The sequence below is a fragment of the Bos mutus genome, chromosome 7, assembly GCF_027580195.1.
Source record: "Bos mutus isolate GX-2022 chromosome 7, NWIPB_WYAK_1.1, whole genome shotgun sequence".
Lineage (NCBI taxonomy): Eukaryota > Metazoa > Chordata > Mammalia > Artiodactyla > Bovidae > Bos > Bos mutus.
This window is the reverse complement of record NC_091623.1, coordinates 89,575,361-89,597,264: the sequence shown is the minus strand read 5'-3', so window position 1 is coordinate 89,597,264 and position 21,904 is coordinate 89,575,361. Positions and strand designations below refer to the sequence as shown.

General features: G+C 42.8%; 1 protein-coding gene and 1 long non-coding RNA gene across 2 annotated transcripts in view; one reads left to right on the top strand and one right to left on the bottom strand.

The window, feature by feature from the left end:
• Positions 1 to 10,569, top strand: part of ETF1 (eukaryotic translation termination factor 1) — a 29,411-nt gene extending 18,842 nt beyond the window's left edge. Inside the window, exons 3-11 of the mRNA XM_070374422.1 lie at positions 1,664 to 1,839; positions 2,218 to 2,357; positions 4,843 to 4,981; positions 5,266 to 5,456; positions 5,979 to 6,108; positions 6,648 to 6,803; positions 7,207 to 7,271; positions 7,935 to 8,082; positions 8,257 to 10,569. Of these exons, the coding sequence (XP_070230523.1) occupies positions 1,664 to 1,839; positions 2,218 to 2,357; positions 4,843 to 4,981; positions 5,266 to 5,456; positions 5,979 to 6,108; positions 6,648 to 6,803; positions 7,207 to 7,271; positions 7,935 to 8,082; positions 8,257 to 8,339 (1,228 nt within the window). The 3' untranslated portion in view covers positions 8,340 to 10,569. The remainder of the gene's footprint in view (positions 1 to 1,663; positions 1,840 to 2,217; positions 2,358 to 4,842; positions 4,982 to 5,265; positions 5,457 to 5,978; positions 6,109 to 6,647; positions 6,804 to 7,206; positions 7,272 to 7,934; positions 8,083 to 8,256) is intronic.
• Positions 10,570 to 10,714: 145 nt separating this feature from the next.
• On the bottom strand, positions 10,715 to 21,345 carry LOC138988553 (uncharacterized). The gene is made up of 3 exons (XR_011464825.1): positions 21,235 to 21,345; positions 20,202 to 20,415; positions 10,715 to 18,013 (listed from the first exon to the last, which is right to left on the bottom strand). It is a non-coding gene; the product is annotated as an uncharacterized lncRNA (long non-coding RNA).
• Positions 21,346 to 21,904: the final 559 nt, after the last annotated feature.

Here is a 21,904-nt window from a genome sequence, read left to right as displayed (position 1 = left end):
TTACATATAGCTAAAGCTAGTATTCATTCAAAGAATTAAACACCTGTCATATTTTTTTAATTGAAGTGTGAAAGTGAAGTTGTTCAGTAGCCTATCAGGCTCCTCCGTTCGTGGGATTTTCCAGGCAAGAGTGCTGGAGTGGATTGCCATTTCCTTCTCCAGGGGATCTTCCCAACCCAGGAATCGAACCCGGGTCACCTGCATTTCAGGCAGATGCTTTACTGTCTAGCCACAAGGGATTGTAAATCAATATATATACATTCTGGAGAAAGAAATGGCAACCCACTCCAGTATTCTTGCCTGGGGAGTCCTATGGACGGAGGAGCCTGGTGGGCTGCTGTCTGTGGGGTCACACAGAGTCATACATGACTGAAGCAAGTTAGCAGCAGCGGCAGCAGCATATACATTCACTGATAGTTATATGTGTATATATACATTCTTTTTCATATTATTTTGCATTATGGTTTATTACTGGATATTGAATATAGTTGCCTGTACTGTACAGTAGGACCTTGTTGTTTATCTGTTGATACTTTATATATAGTAGTATGTGTCTGTTAATCTCTGATTCCTAATTTATGCCTTCCCCCAACGCCTTTCTCCTTTGGTAACCCTAAGTTTTTTTCCTGTCTGTCTGTTTTGTAAATAAACTTATGTCATATTTTAGATTCCACATTAAGTGATGGGATATGTCTTTTCTCTTCCTCAAATGGGATTATTTCATTCTTTTTCATGGCTGTACATGTGTGTGTATTTAGTTTTTTAAGCAGCCTTCATACTGTAACACAGTGGCTACACCAGTTTACCAACACCCTCCCACCTACAGTGTAGAAGGGTTCCCTTTTCTCCACAACCTCTCCAGCATTCGTTATTTGTAGACTTTTTGATGATGACCATCCTGGCTGATAGGAAATTTTTATGTGCATTTCTATGTGATAGGAAATTGTAATTTTTATGTGCATTTTTGTGATAATTAGCAGTGTTGAGCGTCCTTTGATGAAATGTCTTCTGCCCATTTTTTGATAGTGTTTGTTTTTTGTTCTTGAGTTAGTTGTATGAACTGTTTGTATGTTTTGGAAATTAACCACTGTTGGTCGCATCATTTGCAGGTATTTTCTCCCATTCAGTATGTTGTCTTTTTGTTTTGTTTATGGTTTCTTTGCTGTGTGAAAGTTTATAAATTTGATTAGGTCCCATTTGTTTATTGTTGCTTTTATTTCTGTTGCTTTGGAAGACAGACCTAAGAAAACATTGGTACGAGTTATCTGAAAAGGTTTTACGTGTGTTCTCTTCTAGGAGTTTTATGGTATCGTGTCTTAAAGTCTTTAAAGCATTTTGAGTTTACTTTTGGGTATGGTGTAAGGGTGTGTCTTCATTGATTTACATGCGCTGTCCAACTTTCCCAATACCACTTGCTGAAGAGACTGGCTTCTGTCCATTGTATAATCTTGCCTCTTTGTTGAAGATTGATATACCTACCATATTCTGAACACTGTTCTAGCTCTGGGTCACTTTAATTACAGAGGTATAGCCCCTACCTTCATGGTCACTTTTAGAGTGATTTATTTTTCCTATATTAGGGGCATCTCACTTTTAACTCCATTTACTAATGGTAATTCTTTACTTATGTAGTACTTAAACCTCTAATGCTATTCTTCCACAGCAATGGCACAAGCATGATATCGTTGATCATTCCTCCCAAAGACCAGATTTCACGAGTGGCAAAAATGTTAGCAGATGAGTTTGGAACTGCGTCTAACATTAAGTCACGAGTAAACCGCCTTTCAGTCCTGGGAGCCATTACATCTGTACAACAAAGACTCAAACTTTATAACAAAGGTAATCTGGAGCTTGATCATTTACCTCCTCTACTTTGTCTTGGTTGTATTTTCCACTTTGATTCTGTTGTGATGCTTTTGGTCACAAGTGCTTTCTTTACCCAGCCATAAGCTGTGTTCCTTTGGTGTTTTTTTTTTTTCCCTAAGTTATTTTTTGAAAGTTAAGTAGTATGTACTATACTTAAAATAATAAATCCTTTTGAAAACATCTCAAGTTTCAAAATTAGGAAGAGAAATCTGCCTGAGAAATTTACAGATATTTGTACTTCATGAAAATTATGATTTAAAGGGGCAGGAACAATGGGCTGTGGGAACATTTCCTATTAATTGAGGAAAATTAGGTGTGTATATAAGTGGGGAAATTGTTTGTTCTTTGCAGTACCTCCAAATGGCCTGGTTGTTTACTGTGGTACAATTGTAACAGAAGAAGGAAAGGAAAAGAAAGTCAACATTGACTTTGAACCTTTCAAACCAATTAATACGTCATTGTATTTGTGTGACAACAAATTCCATACAGAGGTAAGAAGTTAAAACAGAATGTTTTTGTTACCCTAAAAGAAATCCACCATAGCTATTAGCAGTCACTCCCAGGCCTTCCTCTGTCCCTACCGCCATACCCCAAGATCTCTCAGCTATAGGCCACCCTTAATCTGTTTTTCTGTGCATTTTGTGGCTTGTTTCTTTTACTTAGCGTGTTTTCAAGGTTCATCCATTTTGTGGTATGTATTATGCTTCATTCCTTTTTTATTACCAAATACTATTTTCCACATTATATCTATTCATGGATATGCCATATTTCACTTATTAACATCATTTGGTGAAACTGTCATTTCCACTGTTAGGCTGTTATGAATAATACTGCTTTGAACATATGTGTACAAGGTTTTGTATGTCCATACGTTTTCACTGGGGGGGCAGGTATACAAGCTAGAAGTGGAATTTCTGGGTCATACAGTAATTAATGTTTAACCAGTTCAACAATTGACAGGCTGTTTTCCAAATAACTGTTCCATTTTATAAGGCTGGCTCTTTAAAAAAAAAAATTACATTATTATGACAATGAATGACGTGAATATTCAGCATATTTGAGGAAAGTGCTAAGCTGGGTTTGAAGAACTAATCAGAAGCAAAGAAATAAATGACTGCCTGAACTCTAGGTCTCCTTATGTATCCATGATACTTGACTATATTTCTTGCATTCTTAGTTTCAGCTCACAAATTATAAAAATCTTGAGTAGTCAGGACCATAAGAGCTTTTTTCCCCATCCATTAAAAAAAAAAACTTTTGAGTGACAGAAGTGTCATAATATGATGAACATTAAGGGTAGAAAGGAAACCTCATTAGAGTGACCTAAATCAGTCAACAGTAGAACAATCAGGAATTCACAGCTGGCTTCTAGTTCAGTCTCTTGCCTTTCATCGACATAGGGGAAAACCTCTATAGTGGAATTAGAACTGACATTTGTCAACACAGTTTACAATGGATGATTCTGCTAACTTGACGGGAAGTTCAGTTCCAGTCGGATCTTGAGCGATTGCATAGATGGTGGAGACTGATTTTTCTCTTGGCTGTCACAGCCTCCTTATGGCAAAAGTTTCATTAGGGAGGCAGTTTGCCACCCTCTTCCAATTAACTGTATCTGCTTTGATAAAGGCAGATTTTGAGTCTTCTTGATTTAAATAGTACATGATATTCATGTTATCTAGTTTTACCTTACTTACTTAAGTTAGCTTCATTGGTTTTTCTAAACCTTAACACTTTTTCCAAGATAGCATTTCGTCTTAACTAGCTTTGTTTGTTTGGGCTCTAACTATTACAAACTACCTACACATGTGGCATACTGAACAACACAACTGAAGTTGTGTTTAATCAGGATATTTATATATTCTTATTATGAAGGATAAGTCTGTTCCCTGCTGAGCAGGCTTGCTGAAAACCTAAATTAATCAAGTTATTACAGAGGTAATTGGGATAAGGCAAAAAATTTTTTAAACAAGTTATTTATTTAAATTCTGGCCCCACTCTGTGGCATGTGGGATCTTAGTTCCCTGACCAGGAATCAAACGTGTACCCCCCTGTATTGGAAGACAGAGTCTTAAGGCAAATTTTTTAACATGGGCAATATTCATGTCTTAATGCTAATTATCAAGTATGCTTTGGTTAAAGGGTGATTCTTAGTGATTAATCTGCTTTCCAGTCCGTGAAGAGCTGTTTTCTTCCTCAGTTAAATGGTATGGGTAATAATTTCTTAGCTCTATAGAGGCTGCCACCTAGTAATTAGTCATCTACCATGTCTATAGACGCCAACTCTTGCCCATCTATATGGGTCCCAGATCTATTTAAAGATCTGCTCTTTCAGGAGGCAGAAATACAATGATATAATACTAACCCAGAAGAATTTTCTCTCATAAAAATTCAGAATTATTATCTATAGTACCTTTAAAATTGAATTTTAGATATTGATGTCATTAATGTTACTCAAGACATAATTAAATGAAACATTTCAAAACTAGATCTTTTTATAGACGGTTTCTGGGTTTTGTCCTCAGTGAGTACTCCTAGAATTGATTTACAAAAGATTCTTATTAGCCATAGTAAATACTGCTTATTAATGCTGGGATTATTAATGGTAACAGCAAGTCAACTTTTGGAGGTTAGACTTTGAATATTATGTTCTCTAGACCACCATCAGTCTAAAAACAACCTAGGAAGAATTTGATCCCTATAAATCTGTATTAGTTTTGGGTTCCTGTGCCTAGGTCAGCTTTGTAAAAAGGCTTCCCATTGATATTGTTGGTTTTCTCCTGCATCAGGTTCAGATTTGTCTATGTGAATTACATATTTATAGCTGAAGCCTTTAAATTACTCTGTGAAATGGTTTTCCTGTAGTACTCCATACTGTTCTGAGTGAGTGGAAAGGGCTTGTATATGTCCTTTTGGAATTTTGTCTTAATTTTGCAAAGCTTTGAGATTTATGGTGTGGTACCTGTGTTTGCTTTTCAGGCTCTTACAGCACTACTTTCAGATGATAGCAAGTTTGGCTTCATTGTAATAGATGGTAGTGGTGCACTTTTTGGCACACTGCAAGGAAATACAAGAGAAGTCCTGCACAAATTCACTGTGGATCTCCCAAAGAAACATGGTAATCCAGGAAGAGAACATGAACACTTTTCCTTTGTGTCCAGCATTAAGGAAGCAAATTGTGTAATAGGGGAAAGTAATCTCAGGTGATGGGAGAAGCATTGTTACTTGTGACTCTTTTGACTACAGAATTAGTGTTCACTCACTAAAAGCGATTTTATTCTGAAAGGAATAGTGATTTTCACCTTTCCTTGGGAAATAGCATGGTTATATAATTACTTTTTAATTAGCAGGGTGTCATGTACTTAATAAATGCCTTTTTCTCTCATCACTTTTTTGTCAAAGGTAGAGGAGGTCAGTCAGCCTTGCGTTTTGCCCGTTTAAGAATGGAAAAGCGACATAACTATGTTCGAAAAGTAGCTGAGACTGCTGTGCAGCTGTTTATTTCTGGGGACAAGGTGAATGTGGCTGGTCTTGTTTTAGCTGGATCAGCAGACTTTAAAACTGAACTAAGTCAATCTGATATGTTTGATCAGGTAAGTGAGAAGTAGATGCTCCATTATGTAAGTTTCTAGGTGGGAGTAGTTGAGTTCTGTGAGTGCTGGGATGTGCACATCTCTTTCTTTTACAGTAATAAATTCCATGTTAAAAACCTCAGTCTGTGTTGGCAAAATTTTATGTGTATTATTTGTAATATTAGATATTCCCCCATGTCTGGACTTACTTTCTTTTGAAATCAGCCATTTGGGGATGGAATCTTTCTTGGCGCTGTGTTGGCCCCTGGTTTTAGTAGGTTGCCATAATTGGCTTTAAATTGAAGTTTGATTCCAAAGAAACTAGGAGCTGGTTTTATAAGTCTAATAGGATGTGCAATACAGTTGGCTGGGGAGGTGATCTTCATGAGACCTGTTCATGAATAAATTGGGCACCTTTCCCCATATTCTTCCTCCTGAGGTTTCACTGGTTGGTTTTGCATGCCATTAAGAGGTAATGGGTCTTGGTAAGGGTGTTTTGAAGTACTAATGATGTGCTTTTTCTTTAATTTTGTTGTGTGTCAGAGGTTGCAATCAAAAGTTTTAAAATTAGTTGATATATCTTATGGTGGTGAAAATGGATTCAATCAAGCTATTGAATTATCTACTGAGGTCCTCTCCAACGTGAAGTTCATTCAAGAGAAGAAATTAATAGGTATCAGTGAAATACAATTTCTTTACTATGAAAAGTTTTTGTATGTGTGTATGTACAAAACAAGACACTGAGAAGGGTAAAAGAGGAAGGTTTAGCATTTTTATTAAAATCCTCCTCAATGGAATCATTATTTTAAATCATCCTTTAGTTATCATGTCTAATATTAACAAATGTTTGTTTTTCTTCCTGTTTTTTACCCTTTGGCAGTAGGAACCAAACTTCAGTCAAATTTCCCATATTATCCTTTGTTTTAGAGTGATAAATAATTCAAAAGCTCAAATTAAAGATTAATAGGGCCATTGTTTGGCTGTGTTTCCAATTTGATACACACACATTTCCAAATGATTATGTACTTGGCTTAACTGGTACCTCTTGAGACTCAATTTCTGGAGCCTCGACTAGTGGTGTGATTTTTCACCAACTTTTGGCAGTTATTTTTAAGTTGACTTTTTCTCTTTCTCTGATTTTTGAGTAAGCAGGTGTATATGTACAAAAAGAAACATTAATATACATTCTTATTGACCTGTCCCTAACCACAGGGCGATACTTTGATGAAATAAGCCAGGACACGGGCAAGTACTGTTTTGGAGTTGAAGATACACTAAAGGCTTTAGAAATGGGAGCTGTAGAGATTCTAATAGTCTATGAAAATCTGGATATCATGAGATATGTTCTTCATTGCCAAGGCACAGAAGGTATGATAATTAGTAAATAAGGTTTCCATTTGTTACTGACCTGTGTATTCAAGAAGCCTGGGGTGGAGATTGGATAAGGTGGCTGATTTCAGGAGCAATCAAAAGGCAGATGTATATCTTGTTCCCCACTTCCAGCCTGTACCCTATTGAACTGATAGATGTCTGCCTAAGATTTTTGAGGACAAGGGCTGTATCTTAAATGTCTTTGATGTTTCCTTATGATAGGACCAGTATACCTGGTAGACAGTCATTCACTGCATACTGACTAATGTGCTTATGAAAAGAAGGTTGGTAGAATCAGTTCAGGAGTCCTTTCATCTAACCTAATTTTCACCTCATGGAACTTAAACCTGTTAGTATCTGAAAAGCAGGTTAACACTTTTTTTTCCCCCCAATACTGCAGAGGAGAAAATTCTCTATCTAACTCCAGAACAAGAGAAGGATAAGTCTCATTTTACAGACAAAGAGGTATGTGACTGTTTATGCTTTGATGATACATGCAAGGAAACATAAATCTGTATGTTAGAGCACTGGCAGCATAGAGTAGCATCAGCCTTGGGAAACCAGACCTCTACTGGTCAGCAGTGGGAGTACCAGGAGGTGGTCCACTCCCGTATGCCACATAATAGTCTGATTCCAAGGAAGGAGGGTAGGTGATGGTTACCCTGGTTCTTTTTTTTTTTTTAAGTATAAAAAGGTTTACTTGCTCAACACAGGTCCCTTTTAATTGTTAGCATCTTCAAATTCTGAGTTGGACAACTTTGGTTTTTACAAGGCTCCTCCAAAAAAGCAGTTGTGTCTTATCTCTTAGCTGTTGAGTGAATATTGTCTAGAGATACTTTTTAACAGCCTGACTTCTCAAGACAATGGGAGGAACCATAAATTGAAAAACTGCCAAGTGTGTGTTAACATTTCATTACTGATGCTAGAGCCAGGGGAGGAATGTTGTTTGAAGTAATCAGAATTTCTGTGCTGTTGGTGTTTATGTCGCCAGAACCCATAATTTGCTTACAGTTTAATACACCATAGATCTGAGAGGAAGAGGGAAATGTTGGCAGGCAGGGTAGCAAGTATCCATGTCTTGATATATCCTAATCCTACTGTTTCTGTATCTCATGGCTGCCCCTGCAGACAGGACAAGAACATGAGCTGATTGAGAGCATGCCCCTTCTGGAGTGGTTTGCCAACAACTATAAAAAATTTGGAGCTACGTTGGAAATTGTCACTGATAAGTCACAAGAAGGATCCCAGTTTGTCAAAGGATTTGGTGGAATTGGAGGTGAGTAGCAAATCAGAAAACTAAAAGGCAGGGTCTCAGCCACAACCTTTCCTGTGTATCCCCAAAATATCATTACTTCCAGAGAGGTGTGCTGTAATTCTGCAAGGGGACTGCTCTCCACCCTCCGGTCCTGTCAGCCACAGCTATTTACTGTTTGTTCGTTTGTTCCCATAGGTATCTTGCGGTACCGAGTAGATTTCCAGGGAATGGAATACCAAGGAGGAGATGATGAATTTTTTGACCTTGATGACTACTAGGTAGTCGACATGGGTCCGGCAAAACGTGCCTCACCCTCCAGCATCCAACCCAAGGAGCATACCCGTGGTGGAATCCAAACAGATCCCTGCCTTACAATTGGAACATTTCCGGAACTTAGTCCATGAGCATTGGATATTGAAAAGAAAACCGAAACAAAACCAGACCCAACCCTACACTTTGGTTTGTCATGGTGTCAGCGCAGCAGCCTACAACTAGTTCCTAAATGCCACTTTGGACTAATTTAAAAAAGAATCCCAGTTTTTACTTTTACTCGATGGTGAAATTGGTTGCTCTTGTATTTTATGGGGAAAAAAAAAAAGATTTTTTTAACCTTCATACATAGAAGCAAAAATACTTTAACTGCTGTAAACCTTCAAAAGTTAATAGAAATGAGATATACTGGTTTGTTTCTTATTTTGATTGGAGAAAAATTAAATTGCTGCATTTCGCAGTGACCCATTTACATGGCATTCTCAGCTTAGACTGCATAAGAAGAAATATATGTGGTGAAATGTTGGAACCATTTCTCTCGGTCTCTGTTTAATGTTGAAAGGGTGAGCTAATAGGCAATTTCAACTTCACTCCCTCACATTACCCGTCCCCTCCAGGCTGTCAGTTTCAAGGATGCAGATTGCATTGCAAAGATAAACTGACACATGAAGCATTTGGGCCACTGCTCTGTTTCCTTCCATCTGTTTTGCAGGCGCATTTGCGCCCAGGGTTTGGGAGCCCTTACCATCAACTGCTTTGACAAAGGTTCACATAATCTTGCATACTAGAAACCAGTTTGGGATGGATATGATGGGACTTCTATGCTATTGCTGGAATTGGGAGAAATAAAACATGCAATTTTAAGTGGAAGCAAAGATATTTAAATATTTTATTTGCTTGGGTCTGTCCTTGCAAAAGGGAGGTGGTCGTGTTTTCCTTGTGTTGGATGGCATGAGATTATGTGAATGTTTTGATTTTTAAAAAATGAACTGCAAGGTTTTTCACAGGAACGACAGACGAGACATGTATGACTGTGCATGTAATTGTAAACCCCTGACCTCCTGGTGGGGTTGGAGCATCTGTTTCAAATATGGGACTTACAAGCACCTCTCATAGGAGAAATTATGGGAGGAGGGTGGGAAGGGCAGGGGTGGGAAGGGATGGGGACACAGCTTCTGGCACCAAGGACTTAACCATGTTGGACCCAAAAGTGGGCCTGAAAACCTGAAGCTTAGGCTTCACAGCTGGGTTGTAAATCAGACTTGACCCCAGCAAACATGCAAGGTCACGGACAGGGTGCCTGAGGTGGTGACAGTGAACAAAGTGTATAGGACGTGCCCAGTGGTAGCAGTGGAAAAAAGGATACCAAATGGACTTTGAAGGACCAAAGGTTTTAAAAGTCGATTGGTATCACCCCACACTGCTAGGGTAGTGGGGTGCCTTTGATTTTCAAATTGGGTACTTTTAACACTTTAGTGCCTGACTGCTGTTCTTCACTGACTTGACTCAGTCACTCGTAGCTTTATTGGTCTGAACCAGCTCCTTGTTCCCAGGTTGCAGACCTGCCTATCGTTCCAGTAATCCTGTTTCACTTGAATGAAGGGAGTATGTCTTAAATGTAAAGCTTCTGGTTCTCAACACTGTACTCTGAGGTCCAAATGACTGTCTGTCAATGTATAACCTGATGTCTCAACCCCCAGTAAGAAGAGTCAGTTCTTTGGTATTCACCAATGCGGGAGGCTTCACCAGAACAGGCTTTTTCTTTGGGCTCTGCTGTTTGTTTGCAGAACACCCAAGAGTGAGCAAACATGCTCTCTTCATAGCAGTACCTTAGGGTTTTGCCATTGTAAATGGGTCTAATGTGATATATGACAAGATCAGAGAAATTGGATGTAAATTTACATTTTTGAATATGCTTGTTGTTTCACATGATACATTTAGGGTATGCAGCTCCTTTTGTAGTTTTTATTTTTACTATTTAAGTTTGGAAATGATGCCAAATTTTTGTATTTCTTTAATCAATGTGTTCTCTTCAGTGATATATATTGCATTATATATTGATGTGTGTATCAATATATACTGATATGTATTACACTTACACAATACAAACACATAAGAGGGGGTGAAAACCGTAGCATTTGCATTCTCTATAGCCTCTACAGAGAGATCCTAAACAGCAAACTCTTGGTGTTGTGATGTACAGAAATGGAGAAGAGTATTAAACCATATTTAAGAATATACTTCGTGTGCTTGAGATTTTTTAGGACTGTTCTAAGAAAGGTCTGAGCCGTGGAGACGGTGTGAATGAGCTCTCCAAAGCACGTGCAATTTCCTCAGTTACTTTTCAGCCATAGACTTAGTTGTTTAATGCTACATTTGCCTATGGAAGTGTATATGCAAAAGGCCGTGATCCCACTGTTAACGCCAGAGGAAAGAGGTTCCAGTTGTTGGGCCAAACTAATTTGTACCTTACTCTCTTCCCTATGCAAGCCAAAGGGAAACTTGCCCTTTAAAAAGAAAAAAACATTGTTAACATTCTATGGAGGTAGGTGGCACTTTTAAAACAGGCCGAAAGAAGTTAAGTAGCAGCTCTTCAGTGGCAAAGCCAAATTTTATGCCAGGTTTAATTCCAAAATTGATTCTCTTTCCACATGTGGTTGCCTTTGAGTCAATAGCAGATCCAGATGGAAAGGTGGAAACTAAGCCTCCCCTGTTCTGATCTTGCATACTTCATACCTGTGGAAGAGCAGTAACCTCATTCAAGGCCAAGTCAGAGGCTGGCTCAATGGAACAGGGCTTCTAGGATGTGTTAAAACAGAAGAGGATTCTTGTTTCATTTCTTTTCCCAAAAGTGGAGCTCCTATTTACTAGTTTAGGAAGCCTAGTTGAACAAGGTGGTACATGATTTTCTTTGTCCAGGTTTAAGAAGTATTAACAAAACTGACCAGTAAGGGAACCTCTTTTGTCACTTTGCTTTTTCAGCATAATTTTGTCTAGTTTCTCATCTGATTTAGATGACAGCCTTGATGAAACCCAGTCACCCTATGGGAAGAGGCAGACATGCCCATGCATGGCAGAGGTAGTTTTTTCTACCCCTAGCTGCTGTTTGAAGTCAAAAGTTGGAAGGCAGCACAGTAGTGCCGGTTATGTGGGTTGTTGTGCTCGCCTGTCTGGGCCTGCAGCACTTGCCATCTTTTGTTCCCTGGCTCTAGTTCTCATGCCATGGTGCTCCCAGACAGACATAGTGTATTCAGGGCTGAATGCCAAGATGGAATGTAAGCTTCATGCCAGCTTCTCTCTCGTTGCCAATTTGAGTGTGTGCCTGCTGGGACACCTACCTGCCAAGTCCACCCTGATGGGACTGTGCCTCCCAGGGACACAGGAACTGACCGACCAGGAGGTGTGGAAGTAATGAGTGCCAAAGTTATTGAGGATAACTGGCACTAGAAGTGTATGTGGAAAACAGTATATCTCCAGGGTACTCTTTGACAGTCAACTCCAAACATGTCTGAGAACTCTGTTTTGGGTATAGTCAAATTGCTTGGTAAGCTCACCCTGGGGCTTAGTGAAGAGCCCAGGACAAAGAATCAGCTTTTTAGGCAAACATCTCTGGTTTTGTCTCTGCCATTCGTTGAACTTATGACTTTATGTAAGTCCCTTCCTATCTCTCAGTTCCATATCAGTGTAAGGATGAGTCTGAATCTCAAAGAGCCTTTCCAACTGTAAAGCTATCAGGATATAATAGTGAGCAGGAGATCTGACATCTGATGAATAGAGATCCTGCCTAGAGACATTTGGCCATGTCTCTGAGCAGCAGTTTCCCTACCTGTAACAGTGCCTGCTCCCTATAGACTGTGGTAAGGATTAAATGCAGTAAGGCACGTGAAATACACAGTGGCACTTAGCAAGAACTCAGCTGGGAGACAATCACACCTGCACCAACTTTGGTCTTGTCTCAGTGGCCTGGGTGAATGTGCACTGGAAACCACAAGGTGGTGCTAGAGTTAAGGATACTGGTTGCGGAAGAACGTTGCTTCGGGTGGGGAGATTTCTGACAAGCATTAACAGATTCCTGGGACAGCTTGTCTAATTAAGATTTGGCTATATGGAGAAGGCAAACTACCAAAGTAAGCAGGGATGAGTGAACAGGGAGGAGAACCCGGGCGTTGAGTGGCCCATCTGAAAAGTAACTACAATCTCTAACATTTGTTGGACAGTTGCCATGTACCAGGCAAGATGCTATGTCACGTGCATTCTCTCATTTAATCCTTAGAAAAACAATGTGCCTCATTCTGTTGTATATCTGCCCATTTGGTTCCAAAGCCAATGCAAATACAGGTCATTCTTCGTTCAAGAAGAGAGAACAGGTGTTACTACTGCTAAGACCAGTCAACTCACCTCACCAACCTCTGCTTTCAGAGACAACCAACAACTTGGATTGCATCTGGAAGACATTCATCTAGCAGTTATGTCCTTCCCTCAGAACATGTATGTTTTGACAGCTCAGTCACAGCCACAGTTGAGAATGGATAAAAGAAGCTCCCCTGAACTCTTAGAGGATCCCTGTAATTGATCCAGCATCTTCAAAGAAGAATGTATACACATAATGGAATTTCTCAGACACTAGGGCATCTGCCCCTGCTCTTAAAAAAATATGCTGTCAGAGGGCAATTAATGAAATTGGAATGTGGACTATGGATAAAATATTGTATCAGTGTTTCTGATCTCCTGAACTTGATAACTATATGTGGTTATGTAAGAGAATACCCCTTCTCATAGGAAATATACACTGATGTAGCAAGAGGTTCAAAATAAGACATTCATTAAGGAAATTTTTGAAATTTCAGAAATATGGAAGAAAAACCTAAAAGCATCATTTAACTAACATTTTAAGGTCATCATGAACAGCCATTATAGAAACAGTGTAATATAATGAATGTTTAGGTTCCAATTGATTCACAAAGTATCTAGAACACTAGTTTGACCATTCAAGTTTGGTTTTTACTCAGAATTTGGGTTTGACTCAAAGGTCAATATAGGAGACATAGGTTCGATCCCTGGGTGGGGAAGATCCCCTGAAGGAGGGCATGGCAACCAACTCCAGTACTCCGGCTTCTAGAGAATCCCATGGACAGAGGAGCCTGGCAGGCTGCAATCCATAGGGCCGCACAGAGTCAGACATAACTGAAACGACTAAGCAGTAGAGAATGCATTAGAAGAGTTAATTCTGCTGCAGGGTGTACAGCTGAGGAGAAATCCCCAGCCAGAAGGTCTGGGGGTGCTGAACCTAAGAACTGGGCCCAGATTGGAAGGAAGAGAGCAGAGGCAGTGCCAGGAGAGGAGCTTCTGTCAGTCAAACACTTCAGAGATGAAATCAGCTTTGGAGTTGGATCAGTGCTGGGTGAGATGAGACAGTATGAAGAACAAGGCTTTTTGGGGGACCCTTGACTCCTGCTTCACTGAGCGACCCTGGGGATGAGGGGAAGAAGGCAATGCTGCTACCTTAAAGCCTAAAACCCATTCACAGAAAGGACAAGAGTGACATCAGACTCTAGTCCTTTGTCCACAGCCACACCCCTTCACCACTTAAAGAATCATAATTGCAGCACTTACAGGGGGCTTGGACTTTACCATCCCAAACTCCTAATTAAAGAGATAAGCAAGCTGAAGCCCAGAGAGCAGCCTACTGACCTGTCAAGCTCATGCAGGAAATGAGGAGAGCCAACATGAGCAGCTGTTACAGCTCCAAATTCAGTGCTCTTACCAAACGTGGGATCTTGTTATTTTTCATCTAGGCCCCTTCTCCTCGTTAGAGATAAGAAAAGGGAGGATCAGAGAATAAGGGAGTGGCACGAAGCCAAAGACAGAGCTGAGAAGGGAAAGGTGGCCAGCATCCAGGTGGAGTTATGAAAGTTGTTTTGAAGTCACTTCCCTGTGAGTCAGGGTTGGCTTGAGTGTATAGATTAACTTGCTTCTCCAGCCTCCAGGGTTCCATGTTAGCACCATCTAGGTTTCCCTTACAGTCAGACTTCTGGCTTGTCCACTTTGGTGAGAAACCCTGCCTGGGCTCAGCCCCTTCTGCTTGATTCTTCATCCTCACCCAAAGGAAACCTAGGGGGCAAACCCATTTTCAAGGAAACCTGAGTGAGTGAGTGAGTGAGTGAAAGTCAAAGTGTCCAACTCTTTGCGACACCACGCACTATACAGCCCATGGAATTCTCCAGGCCAGAATACTGGAGTGGGTAGCCTTTCCCTTCTCCAGGGAATCTTCTCAACCCAGGGATCGAACCCAAGTTTCCTGCATTGCAAGTAAATTCTTTACCAGCTGAGCCTGGAAACCCAGAAAAGGAAGGTGGAAACTTCAGAGAGACTCTCCAAGCAGGAATGGCAAGGATCTTTTGAGGTAAACCCAAGATGTAGGAATATTCTGCTCCACGGAGAAAGGGAGGTGGGAGCCAGCCTTGAGAACAAGGAGAAATCAGGGCTTGATGCTAGAAGGCCTGCCCCAAGTTAAACATCTGTCCAGACCTGAGCACATTCCCAGGCTAGGCTCCCTGGGGACTGGGATGAACCTACCCCCTCACAGAGCAATCCCCACTGGAGGGCCGGCAAAGGAGCACTCTATTTTTAAAAGGACAGGATGTCACCTGAGGAAGAGGAGTTGCACTTCAGTCCTCAAGGCTAGAGGCCCTCCCTCACACCTCTGTCAAACTTGGATTCTACAGACAGATGACATGGAATGGGCTCTTTCCTTCCTGAGGAACTAAGCAAAGGTCCTCAGAAACTCAGTCTTCTCACAGACATTGCTCAATGCCACTTCTATTCCTTACATTGTGCTTGGGTTAACTCTGGTCTCATTCTTCCATTCAGCTAGTATTTACAAACATTTCCTATGTTCTAGGACCTATGCAAGATTCTGGGGCACAGTGGTGAGAAACAGTCACTGTCCCTGCCCTCCAGCAGGAGACAGCAAGAATTATAATAAAAGTGAAGAGTCTTAGAGGATAAAAGGAGGGCACCTCCACTTCATCTAGGGGTGGCCAAGCTGCCTGGTGAGCCAGGGTTGGCCTGGAGAGGTGAGAGGCAAGTTTTGAAAGGCAGATGTGTTGGTCCTGACTTGACCCAAAGGCCAGGAAACTACTCAGATTTTAAAATACTTTTCTAAACCTGCTATCATTTTTGTTGTTTATTAACAGCTTTATTGAGGTATAACTTACAAACTGTAAAATCAACCCACTGCATGTATAGTTCGGTGATTTTTTAAAAATAAATTCATACAGTTATGCAAACATTACATAATCTAGTGTCCACCTCTCTAAAAGGTCTTTCATGTCCCTCTGTGGTCAACCTTTGCTCACTCCCAACCCTAGGCAACCAATGATCTGCTTTCTGTCTCAATAGTTTTGCCTTTCCTAGAAATTTCATGTTACTGGAATAGTGCAATATGCAGTCTTTTACATCAGGTTTCTTTCACTTAGCTTTTTTCATTTAGATGGATTTTTTTTACATACATCCATGTAGATGCATGCATGTTCATTTCTTTTTATTGTTGAGTAGTGCCTGGAAAATCCCATGGACGGAGGAGCCTGGAGGGCTGCAGTCCATGGGGTCACTGAGGGTCGGACACGACTGAGCGACTTCACTTTCACTTTTCACTTTCATGCATCGGAAAAGGAAATGGCAACCCACTCCAGTGTTCTTGCCTGGAGAATCCCAGGGACGGGGGAGCCTGGTGGGCTGCCATCTATGGGGTCACACAGAGTTGGACACGACTGAAATGACTTAGCAGACTTAGCAGAGTGTGATATAATAAGCAATATACATTTGGTCTTTGTCTCCTATTCTTTCCAAAGACTTTCTCTAAAACCCCTGGAATCTCTTGAGTGATGAATGTCTTTGGTACACTAATGAGATACCCAGATAGTTTCAAGATGTGGGCTGCTTGCCAAATAAAAAAAACAAAAATAGGATTACAGGGCTGGAACATTCAGCCCTACTCCAAGAGGGGAAAGGGGCTTGAGATCAAATTACCAATTTCCAATGATTTACTCAATAATGTCTACATAATGATGCTTCTATAAAAACCCCTAAATTATGCAGTTCGAGAGCTTCCAGTGTGCTGAGCACACCAAAGTATTGGGAGGGATCCTTGAAATTCTATATGAATTTGAAGATGAACTTTTCCGTATCTGCAAACAGTGACATTGGAATTTTGATAGAAATTGCAATGAATCTTCAAATTGCTTTGGGTAGCATTACCATCTTGAACATATCAAGTCTTCTAATCCATAAACACAAGATGTATTTCCATTTATTTAGGTCTTCTTTGATTTCTTTCAACTGTGTTTTGCAGTTTTCTGTGTATAAATCTTTTACATCCTTGGTTAAACTTGCTCCCAGGTACTTTAGTATTTTGGATGCTACTGTAAATGGAACAGTTTTCTTAATTTCCTTTTTGGATTGTTCATTGCCGGTATCATTCTGGTTTTGATTTACAAGCCATTCATGTATTTTTTCTGGTGAAATGTAATCTTTCATTCTTAATCTGCCACTTTATATTTCCATGAGTAGAGAGAGAGGGAGTGTCTTTGTCTCTCAGATACTTTCTTCCTTCTTCTGTTTCTCTTACTCTCAAAAAGTGCTTCACAGGTGGAAGGAAAACACTGTGCACCAGGTTAGCAACAGACATTGGAGCCGCATCTAGGTCCCACTCTGCTACTTCCTAGCTGCCTGACTTTGAGCATGTTGTTTCACTTCTCTTTCAATTTCTTAAAGGTTTAAATAGGATGCTTTGTTAAATAAACTAAGCTATTTCATTGTCACATAAAATATTAATAACTACAGCCTACTACAGCCAAGCATTGTGCTAAACCCTACAAGGCAGTCTTAAGTAAAAGAGACACAGCCATTGAGCTTCCAATGCCTTATCCCAGTGAATGTGAAACCCCAAATGCAATTATCACCCGAGGGAGGGCCACAGGTGAGTGTCTGTCACAGGGTATTTTGACCTGGTTGTCAACTTTTCTGAAGACACTGATGCTTTAATTGAGCACAGGAGATATTAGCTAGGCAAAGAAGAGGAAGAACATCCCAGGCAGTGAGAATATGTTGGCGGTGGCAAAGAGTACAGTTAAGGAGGTAGGTGGACAGAGGTGTGGATGAAGCTCAAAGAATGAAAGGGCAATGTAGTGGAGGAAGCAAGAAGGGAGGCCAGAACAGGCAGTCCGGGCTGAGCCTCAAGAGCCTTGCTGAGACCTTGAAATTTTACCGAGGAATAGGAGAGGCTACTGAGGTGTTTTAAGTAGAAGGGTAACAAATGCAGATCTGCTTCTCAAAAAGATCCTCTAGGCACACTGCAGTTTGAGAAGAGAGTGTGAGGCTGAGTCTTGAAGTACTGGGACATTTTTTTTTAATAGGATTTTTTTTTTTTTGGCTATGCTGGGCCTTCATTCCTGTGCTGGGGCTTTTTCTAGCTGCGGCAAGCAGGGGTGCTATTCTTCGTTGTGGTGGCCAGGCTTTCCAGTGTGGTGGCTTCTCTTGTTGCAGAGCACAAGCTCTGGGCTTGAGGGCTTGGCAGTTCTGGTGCATGGACCCAGTTGCCCCACACCATGTGGGATCCTCTGATGTCCCCTGCATTGGCAGGCAGATTCTTAACCACTGGACCACCAGGGAAGTTCTTGTACTGGAACATTTAATATCCAAATAGAACATTATACATCAAGACATGTAAGCAATGAAAGAAAAGTCTTCAAGGAGAGATAATCAGGGACTTTCCTGGTGGTTCAGGGGTTAAGAATCCGCCTTCCAATGCAGGGGCCTCAGACCTGATCCCTGGTTGGGAACTAAGATCCCACATGCCATGGGGCAACTAAACCCACATGCTGCAAATAAAGAGCCTACATGCTCTGGGCTATAGAGAAGCCTGTGCGCCACAACTAATATACACAATGCAGTCAAATAAAAAAAAAAACAAAAAACACACAGATGGTCACTTACAAGTCAATGCTGGTGAGAACTACTAAAGGAAAATGAAGACTGAAAAAAAATCTACTGGACTCAAGAGTCAGGGGGTCCCTGGTAACAGCTAAAGAGCCCCCAGACACTGATGCTCAGACCTCGGAGTCTGTCTAGCCTCTCTATGGCCCCACAGTCACTGCCTCAGGACTTACACTCTGGCAGATCAGAGCAAGTCTTTCTCATTAAGATTCTTAGGATTCCCTGGCAGCTCTTCTGGCTGGCTGCACCAGCTCTATCATGGGACCAGGCCAGTTTGCCCATGTCTGCCTACATATCTCATCTAACCCACCTCACCCATTTGGCAAGGGGGAGCCAGAGGTTTCTACTGGGTGCCAGCAAACAGGCAGTCTCATGCCAGTTAAGCACTACTCCAAAGTCACACACCAGTTCCTAACACAGCTCTACCACTTATCAAGATCTTGGTGAAAGATATGCAAATGGCTGAAACTCTTTTCCAATTTGTAAAACACTGTGACAATGAAGCATGTATCAAATACTCCACCTAGAGAATTAGCTATCATAGGTTCACATTCATTCATTCAACAACTGTTTATTGTATAGGTAACAGCGATATAATAGACAACAAGGTAGACATCATCTATGTTAACAAGGAGTATCCAATCTAGTGACCCAGTCAAACAAAGATTTGATGCTTGACAGGAAAAGCACAGGGCACTGGCAGAGAATTGGGTGGGTGGAGGAACAAAAGTCACACCCCTAGTACTGTTGCAGGGAGTTGGCTTTTCTTTGGGCAAGATCACTCATTTATAGCATAAATACAGGGTTGGTGCCATTGGTAAGATAAGGTTTGGTTCCTGTCCCAAAAGAGAATTAGGAGGTAAGCACAGGAAAATAATATGGTTAAGAAGAAAAGTGCAAAGAAATCTCAGGAAACTGTCATATTGGGTGTCACACTGGCTTTTTATGCACAAATTCTCAGCTTATTTGGAACTCAGGTTCCATTAAATATCCGCACCATAGAGAGGCCTAAAAGCTAGGACCCAGGGCCATTGGAGTTATCAGTCTCTCTCAAGACAGGGAGCAACACAGAAACCCTACCGCTCCATAGGGTTTTTCCAGGCTCAAATCCCTGTCAACCCAGAAGTGAACACAAGGCCTCCCCAGAAGAGGCCTGGGGTTCCTGCAAATTCTGTAGCTGGAGAGGAAGCTGCCAGAGCTCCCCAGCCTCTCTCAGGCCTTCCTCCTCTGCTAGGCTCAGCTATAAATAGCTTGCTGGTTTCCAGCTGGGGATCTCCCAGCCCTGAAAGGAGTAAGCACCGCCTTCTCACCTTGTCCTGCCCTCAGCCTGGAGCAGAAGGGGGTGGTAGCTGGCAGCCGGAAGGAAACGCTGCTGCTGCTGCTGCTGCTGCTGCTAAGTCGCTCAAGTGGAAGGAGATGAGGGGAGGGCAAAAATGAGCACCACAGAGAAGCTGGCCACTGGACTACATTACCCACAATCCTAGATCATAGCTGGAAAGAAGAGGTTGCTCTGGGCCTGCAGCCTTAGGTGGGAACAAGGCCAGAGGCAACCTAGTGCCTGCGTGTGCAGCCCAGGCCCAGTTTTTTCCAAAAATGTAAACCCAGAAACCTTCAGTCATGGACCTTAGAGATCATCTCCTCTCCATATACTCAATTCACAGGCACTCAGCTGATCTGAGGCCAGGGAGACAAACAAAATTCCGTTTATTTTCACCTTATTCACTGTGTGTGTGTGTCTATAACCAAAGACTGGAAGTCTATGAGTGGTTTTATTCTGGATGAAGTCCAGAGGCTTCTTAGTGCTAAAAGCCCCCTCCCGAGCATTTACTCGACTCATTACTCCCAAGCTCTCAGCTTTTCTTTCCCTGCCTCACCTGAGGAGGAGCAAATGCTCACAGGCTGGTCCATGTTGCATTGCATTTCTGGAAGCGCTGGGGGGTGGGCGCTCAGGAACTGCTGTCTCTGCTGAGATCTAGTCCCTCTCCACCTTTGCTCATCTCTCAGCAGGCAGATCAGGGTAATCACGTGGCTGAGGCAAGTTTAAGTCCCTGGAGGCGCTGTACGAGAGCCGGGAGGGGTTGCCGTTTCCTGTAGTGGATAAACCAAAGGTGTCAGGCAGAGCAAGGGAGGCCATTCTGGATGGTAGAAGCACCCAGTGGGCACTGCTCCAGACCTCAGTGCCATGGCAGGTGTACACCTGCCCCAGCTCTGGCTCCCCCCACTCCAACCTTCCATGTTTCCACAAAGAGCCGAACTATTCATGTTGGATTCTGGGGCTCATGAAGGTCCAGACTGACAGGGAGCATAGCGGTGAAGATATTTGGGACTAGACCTGAAGTCGGGGGCCCCTGTCCAAAGTGGAAAGATACTAAGGCTAGCCTGACAACAGGGTCTTTCCCTCCTTCCCCTCGCTCAGATATGATAACAACTCTCACATCCTGAGCCCGGCACCAGGGATGTAAAGATGGGAGTCACAGTCTCAGTAAATAAATGATGTGTTAAGTACACAAGAAGCCTATGGGTGGGGGGTTGGAAGGACTTCCAGACGGCCAGAGATCTGAAACAAGTAAGGGTGACGCACAGTTCCACCAGAATGGTGTAGAAAGGATATTCCAGGCAGAAGGGACAGCTTGATAATGGCAGAAGGAGCGAGAAACGGAAAGCAGAGAAATACTGAAGACCGACTAAAATGCGCGCGCGCTGGCGTGCAGCAAGCGAGGCCAGGCCCTCACACCACGCTAAGGTGTGGGCTTTAGGCCTCGGGTCGGTAGACGCCGGAGGAGCTCCAGCAAAGTCAGCGGCGCTCAGAGAATCAGGGAGTAAAGTGGGACAAAATATGAAACCAGTGGGGAGAGTGGCAACCTCGGACCCTCTGGGGACGCCCGAGTCGGCCTATCCCGCGTTTACCTCAGCCCGGCCAGGCCACGCGTTCCCGGCCCCGCCGCCGCCGCCGCCCCCTCCTTGGCAGAGTCCCCTGGCCGCGGGCTCCCGGGCGCGGGCGGACCCGGCGGACCGAGCTCCCGCCCACAGCCGCCTGCGGGCCGCCTGCCAGACGCGGCGGGAAGGAAGCGCCTTGTATGGGCCTCAGGCCGGGAGGAAGCGCCAGGCAGGGCCCCGGGAGGAAGCGCCATATTTGGCGAGGGGCGGACCGGGGGCGGGGAGCGCGCCCGCGAAGGAGGCCGCTTCCGCCGCCGCAAGACCGAGCCACGCCGCGCCGCCCCACCCCCACCCGCGCCGGGCCGCGACCCCCGCCCGACCCCTCCTCCCATTGGAGGTACGCACGGCTTCTCGCTCCGCTCCCTTGGTTCCAGAGCTACGCGAATTGGGGACGGAAGGCGGGTCCAGGCCGGCTTTGACGACTGACAGAGCGGAGAAGCTTTCCCGGCTCCCAGCACTCGCTCTGTGTCCTTGGGCAAAACACTTTGGTCTCTGAGCCTCGGATTCCTCTTCCTCCGAAGGAAATGGGGATAAAATGAGAGGATGCCTGTTAAGCACCGCCAGGAGCGGCACTGCCCGCAGTGGCAGCGCATTAACCCCAACATTTCTTTGTGGCGGGAGAGGGGCGGAGGTGTTTCCA